General features: G+C 40.3%; 1 protein-coding gene across 2 annotated transcripts; it reads right to left on the reverse strand.

The window, feature by feature from the left end:
- Positions 1-1,046: 1,046 nt before the first annotated feature.
- LOC133131333 (dnaJ homolog subfamily A member 4-like) lies at positions 1,047-7,071 on the reverse strand. 2 transcript variants are annotated; one of them, XM_061246636.1, is made up of 8 exons: positions 6,933-7,071; positions 6,422-6,576; positions 5,551-5,728; positions 4,518-4,622; positions 3,651-3,878; positions 2,585-2,815; positions 2,375-2,475; positions 1,047-1,561 (listed from the first exon to the last, which is right to left on the reverse strand). In XM_061246636.1, exons 2-8 carry the CDS (start codon positions 6,551-6,553, stop codon positions 1,349-1,351), a joined length of 1,188 nt encoding a protein of 395 aa, XP_061102620.1. In that variant the 5' UTR covers positions 6,554-6,576; positions 6,933-7,071; the 3' UTR covers positions 1,047-1,348. The 2 variants fall into 2 exon arrangements, with proteins under 2 accessions (XP_061102620.1, XP_061102621.1); XM_061246637.1 differs by lacking the exons at positions 5,551-5,728; positions 6,422-6,576; positions 6,933-7,071 and adding an exon at positions 4,741-4,767.
- Positions 7,072-7,292: the final 221 nt, after the last annotated feature.

Below are 7,292 nucleotides of genomic sequence, written 5' to 3' on the forward strand. Positions count from 1 at the left end.
GCAGGCCCACACTGCTGGTTTTCAGGGGGGTTGTGGAAGCACAACTCCCTCCACATGGAGCATACACAGCTTCAAAACAGCCTTAGTGAGTCCCCCTTTGTGAGCACCTCTCTCCCTCTCAATTCAACAATGTTTCATTGGCATGACTGGATAGACCAGGGGTCACCAACACGGTGCCCACGGGCACCAGGTCGCCCCCAAGGACCACATGAGTCACCCGCAGGCCTGTTCTAAAAATAGCACAACTCACTAGTGAGCTGCATCTAAAATTTAATTTTATTCTGTTGCTATTTTTTTTTTTTATCACACTTGCATTTATATAGATTTAAAAATGACAATATCTTAAAAATATGTTTATTATACATGAAGTTTAGATAAGTTTAGGTGAACTCTGACCTACTCATTCAAAGGTCAGTATTGTGCGCGTGACAAAACAAACTGGTAGCCCTTAGTATGACTCAGTACCCATGAAGTAGCTCTCAGTTTCAAAAAGGTTGGTGACCCCTGGTATAGACAATATTGCCAAAGCAATTCACAATAAAACAGCAATGACATACATTATCCTTATTGAAATTCAGGTTCCCATAGAATAGGGCCTTGGCTTGCTCATTAGCATGCAAGTAAAATATCAGTGATTGGCCTACAGCAGAGACTCTTGTATTACCATAATACTGTGTTGCATGTTTTTTTATTACCCAACACTGTCGATAATGTTGTCTTGGGGAAATTTGTGTTAAGTGAGCAACAATGCCACCTCAGCATACTGTTTTACAACTGCAGGTGAAAGTCTATTGATTATTAGAAGTTTTTTGCAACATCTATCAGCAGGCCTTTAGAGGGGCAGGTGGATACATTTTCCTTTCACACAAAAGGGAGCACCAAGTGGTGTTTATAGTATGCTTGTTTTCAAATCAAAGTCTGGATACCATAATCCAAATCATTTCCAAGTAGGTGCCATTATAAGTATGAGCATCCTTTGGATGTCACTCACAATGTAAGTTGAAATGTCTATGCATCATATAGTTTGAAAATAAATCAAGTCGGGCTTACAAAAAAAAGGTTTTATTTGGGGTGCGTAATAAATACATAGATAACACAAAATGAAAGTGGTACCTTCATAGAAAGCATAGGTGTTCCTGTGGTCACTCAAGGGCCTTTTTTGGTAATGTAAATGTACATTAAAGAAAAAATAATTGGGGGGGGGGGGTGTTGCAAGGTTTGTTGCATGGCCCCTTGAGGGATTATTTCTTTACCTGCTGAACTGATTTACAAAAATCGGGCTACACGCGGAGAAGGGGCATGCATGAGGTTGTAAAATGGTGGATGGTGGGCTCTGTGGGAGCTGCATTCACTGTGTCTGGCACTGCACCCCGCCGCGGGGGCTATCGTCCTCTTCGTAGGCCTCGCCACTGAAGCTCCTCCGCTGGGACTCGTAGTCCATTTCGTTCAGGTCCACCTCCTCCATGTCGTCCGTCAGCATCACGTCATCCCTCTCGGGCAGCAGGGCCTCCAGCTGCGGCAGCAGGTGAACGGGGAGCCAGTGCTTTTCTGGGAACTCCACCTGAGGGGGAAATTAAATACTCAGCAGGGATTGACCACAATCTGTGAAATGTGAATGATCACCGCTTTTACAAATGTGAGCAAACTTGACAAGAGTTGGGTTAATTCTAGACTAGAGCGTTTGGCTAAATTGATTAAATTGCAATTTAGTATTCATTGGAGGAATAAGAACTGGACTTTGGCTGGAGTGAATTGAAGAGGTATTGGAAGTTTAAACCAGATTTGATTAAATGAAGACAGAATAAGGTTTTGTGAATTACAAGGTCAATACAACAGGCATGCCCAATACAATGATCGTTTAAAAAATGCCTCAATTTAAATTACAATTCTTCCCGTTTTCATCCATCTTCCCTACGGCTTCTGCCCGGGTCCATTTGATTGACATGATGACATGAAATGTTGCTAATCTGCTGCTGTTGAGAACTTGAGTTACATTAAGCATGCTCACATATGATATAAGTCCACTTATAAAACTGCTTTTTTTCCCTCCAAAGTGGCTTCAAAATATCAAAAGTCACGGTCGTAGTTCCTTGGGTATATTTTCAAAAAATGTATTTCTATTTTGAAGACAAGCCTGTGCACTGTAACCCTCCCTCCATAGTAACACTGTCCAAATACACATGATCCTGCAGAGCTATTGATAACTGGCCATAGTCAAGAATTGATACCAGACAGTCATGTTTCATACTACACTAAGACACCATTTTAACACAATGTGTCACCTAACAGTCCATATTCTACTTGTGTGAAAGCTGTGTATGATTGTAGACAGAAAAGTCTCTTTAAGGAGGAGTTAATTAAAAAATAAACTTACCATAAACTGAATAATGAGCTGTCCTTTCTCATAGGGGTCCCTGTACACAGGCATACCTTCGTTCTGGACATATTTGATATCATTGTGCTTAACAACCTGACCTGCAATGAAAGGCAGAAGGCACAACATTAGTGTGAGAAGAGTGAAGCACAGGCTGTGCCAGCTGATGGCCCAGTCAAAACCCCTTGACCGATTGAGTACGGCGCATACCTTGTGGTGAGCTGATGACAAGCATTCTGTTGTCGAGGGTAGAGATGGTCTTCTTGAACCCACACAATGCTTCCACCAGCTTGATTTCCATCTTCATGATGAGGTTGTCCTCCTGCCTCTGGAAGTCTGGATGATCCTTCTGGTCCAGGACAATTATGACATCACCTGGTTCCAGCCCAGGCTCTTGGTCACCCTCTCCGTGGAATGTGATCTTTTGGCCATCTTTCATTCCTACACATAAAAAAAAAAGCAATGTGGTTATTCCTCAATTCTCATCCACGGTTAGCAACGATGCTATTTCTTCCACCCAATTACACTTTCCTTTTGAAAAAAAAAACAGCTTTTCTTTCATGATAAGTACAAGTATTCAAGATTACATTACATTACATTATTGGCATTTGGCAGACGCTCTTATCCAGAGCGACGTACAACAAAGTGCATACCCATAACCAGCGATAAGTTAGCTGAAAGACCCTAGAGGGAAGTACAATTTCAACTGCTACCTGTACAACAAAGATAAGGACGAGGGCCTTTTTTTTTTTTTTTGACTCATCATACAATTATACCGTTAAAACAACATGCATTTTGGGTTAAGGCAAAGGGCACTAGTGTTTTTTTTAAATGTGAAAATTAATCAATGGCTCATCATACAATTACCGTTAAAACAACATGCATTTTGGGTTAAGGCAAAGGGCACTAGTGTTTTTTTAAATGTGAAAATTAATCAATGGCTCATCATACAATTACCGTTAAAACAACATGCATTTTGGGTTAAGGCAAAGGGCACTAGTGTTTTTTTAAATGTAGAAATTAATCAATGGCTCATCATACAATTACCGTTAAAATGCATGTGCAACTACAGATTGGAATTCCTTCAAACATCTAAATGAAAATGAAATCAAACATGAAAACAAAGTGTTGATGCTGATATGAACATATAGATCCCAAAGTTAATACCCTATACAAAGGCTGACTCATATGTTTGCTCAATCAAGCAAAAAACACTTTCTTCAGGTTTGCGATGCCCAATGTTTGGTGAAAGTCTAAGCGAGCAGGACTTGCACACCTTTATCGATGTGCACTTCCAGGATCTTCTTCTTGCGCTCCACTTTGTGGCCGTTGCAGACCTTGCAGCGGTCCTTGGAGCTGAACCTCTCGCCCTGGCCCTGGCAGTCTGCACACATGCTCTGGATCTGCTGGATCATGCCTGGGCCGATCTGCTGCACCTGGATCTGAACACCCCTCCCTTTGCAGTTTGAGCACTTCTCCAAAGTGCCTTTCTTCCCTCCGTAACCTGTAGGAAACCAGATTTACCAATACTGCGAGCCCCAGCCATTTGGCACAACATAGTGCAGATGCGAAACCCCAAGAAAGAGGTTACTAGTCCTGCTATACCCCATTTTTTCATATGAAGCACAGCAAACAGAGAGGGTAACAGATGGAGAACGTATCACAGCTCATGTGGGACTTGTATATGGCTCAAGAGTTGGCTGCCCTGGTTGGACACCCCTTGGAGTGCACTACTAAAAAACACTTTAAAATAAATAAATTCTGTAGCAAAATAAATGCCACTATTGAGTGGTCAAGCATACAGGTACTTGGACAAAATCAAGTGCAAAATATGAGGCATATTTAACATTTTAGCCTCTCATGTTCACAGTATCAAAAATGGCACTTCTATTTTGCTCGCAAGCAAATTTGATGGAAAAATTTAATCCATTGAAAAATAAAGATGGGAGTGAGACTTTTCACAAACCTCATAATGGGTAAATTATTTGAAAAAAGATTTTTGCTTTCTACGGCAAAATAAATGAATTGGTTAAAAAGTTAGTGACTGCATATGGTACAGTAACTGCTCTCTTTTTGATTTCACGGGACTTCTCCCTTCACAACTGAAGAGTAGGAGATGATCATGAATGACTGAAGTACTTACCATCACATTTTTCACAGATAACATTCTTCTGGAGACCGAGTTTCCTTGTTGCACCATTGTACATCTCGTCCAGTGTTACGCTGAGCTGGTGAACAACATTCTTCCCTGGGAAGAAAAATGAAAATGATCATTAACTAATTATGAGGTTGCTTTAGAATGCCTCCATGTTTGCTCTGACAGACACAGAAAACTTGACAGACAATATAATATAATATATATCTACCCATTTTGATGTACTGGTTTGCAATGGAACTGATGTCACCCTTGTTATTTGTCAGCATGTAATTTTTGTGACAATGACGTAGGCATGGGTGGGACAGGGTGGACCACAGCCAACTAAATGGTATCTGGGCCCACTTTCTTTTTTATCTTGGCTGACCCACCACACCCAATGAATGTTCCATCTAGTTATATAATGTAATGTAATGCAGACTACAGTGCCTTGCCTAACTATTCAGACCCTTGACCCATTTTACTGCATTACAAAAGGTAAATTGACATTTAGTTCTGTAAGATATTTGATTTTAAAAGTCCAAAATGGAATTGCTCTTCACCGTGCCCCACCGCCTTGGTTACTGTAATAACTGTATAACTAGATGGAACATTCATTGGGTGTGGTGGGTCAGCCAAGATAAAAAAGAAAGTGGGCCCAGATACCATTTAGTTGGCTGTGGTCCACCCTGTCCCACCCATGCCTACGTCATTGTCACAAAAATTACATGCTGACAAATAACAAGGGTGACATCAGTTCCATTGCAAACCAGTACATCAAAATGGGTAGATTAGAATACCATGAACTGTAAAAGGATGCTTACACACAACACTGCAATAAGAAAATGACAGCAAGCAAACATCTTTTCAGTACAGTATGAGCTTAGTAACCAATTTAATAATCAGAATACATGGACCAGACAAATAGCCTACAAGTAAAGCAAAGTGTCTGAATTTTCAATCATTAAATCAGTCAAACTAAAGAGGAAAATCAAATGTATCTAAGCTGAGACAGGTAGACTATTTTTTAAGAAAGACTTACCTCGCCTCTCTCGCTGCATTCTCCCTCCCCCTCCAAAGAACATGTTGAAGATGTCCATTGGTGAGGAGAAATCTCCACCACTCCCACCATCCTTGATCGCTTGTTCCCCACCTTGGTCATACAGATCTCTCTTCTTTGCATCCGACAGGACCTCGTAGGCCTGAGAAATGAGCTTAAACTGTACAAAATAAGGGTGTTTTTAGTAGACCATTTCTGGAGAAGAAGCTACAATTACAGGGTATCTACATAATGTAATCTAGTTAGCCTTGTGGTGAAATACTATAGGCTTCACATTTTATAAATTGGGTCTTTAAATAGGCACAAGCAATCTTTGAGTAGGCTATTGTTCTACTGTAATATGTAGACCAAGACAAGGGCTTATGTCAATTTACATTTGATTCAAGCCTATTAAAGTTGTCTGTATAAGGGGAATACATAATTTTTGAGGTCTACAAGTAGATGATTTTTGCCAAACATTAATAAAACACGGCTCTGGAAAAACACATTCATAATTAGATTTAATGTTTACTACTGACAACAAATTTTCATTGCATCGCCTATTTTGCTTTGATACTTGCCAAGTCGACGATGGCAAATTATATTATACTCGGTTATAAAAGGTTTAACCATTGACAGTCTGCTACTATTAAAAAGAAATGTCTGATTCCATTACCAGTTTTTGATTGAATAGACATACGATAAACACATTTCATTTTGTTACTTAAATGAAGAATTTCGCATTCAAAACATGCTCAAATGGCTTGCGCGTTGCCTATTGTACAGCCCAAATCTTTCTAGAAAGTTCCGCGCATGTCACTGTCAATCTTATAGGCACCATGTACAGACGAAACTGGACACCAATGCAACATACCCTCTCTCCTTCGCTGGGGTTTTTGTCCGGGTGGTATTTCAAAGCCAGCTTTCTGTATGCTTTCTTAATTTCATCAGGAGAGGCTTTGGGATTTACTCCTAAGAGGTCGTAATAACCGGTTTCCCGAACCATCTTAACTGCAGATGATCTTAACGCTTACGGGAGACACAATGAAATACATTATCAACGTACAGCTCATGTTAGATTTACAAAACAATCGTTAGTCAGACAAATCATCAAACAAATGCGTTGTAAAAGGACGGGCACGACTTTCATTCACATTTTTTATACCTTACCAGAAATACTGTATAGGCTAACTAGCGTTCGAACGCTACGACCTTGCTAGTAGCTAAATAGGCTACAGTGCAGTATGAATATATCTGTATAATGCTATGAAATACAATTTGTCTATTTAGAACATAATATGGCTGTTACCCGTAGATAATGATAAAATGATAATGATAAAAACATTTTGAACGTAGGGCCTACAACATGCGTCTTTACAACGTACCTTGATAGGGAATTCAACTCCGGGAGAATCCACGTTCCAACCTCCTGCACGAGTCGTATCAGCTGGCTTTCCTTCCTTGAAAGATGGCTGGCTTTATTTATACGCTGCCGCGGTGCAGAACTTTCTGGAGTGCCCTGTAGTGACGACGAAAATTTCGCCTTGCTGTGTCGCAGTAAAATAGCTACCATATTCGAGCGTGGCCATGAGTAGGTCTCCTAATGGGGCAGTTGAAATTAGATCCAAATATGTGCGCCTAGGGGTGCAAAGGAACAGGTTTGTAGAAACTGTCCGAAACATTATATGTATATGGATTTAGGGTATTGACAGTATCACGCCATTATTAATGATTGTACTGCTATG

Source organism: Conger conger, chromosome 6 (assembly GCF_963514075.1).
Source record: "Conger conger chromosome 6, fConCon1.1, whole genome shotgun sequence".
NCBI lineage: Eukaryota > Metazoa > Chordata > Actinopteri > Anguilliformes > Congridae > Conger > Conger conger.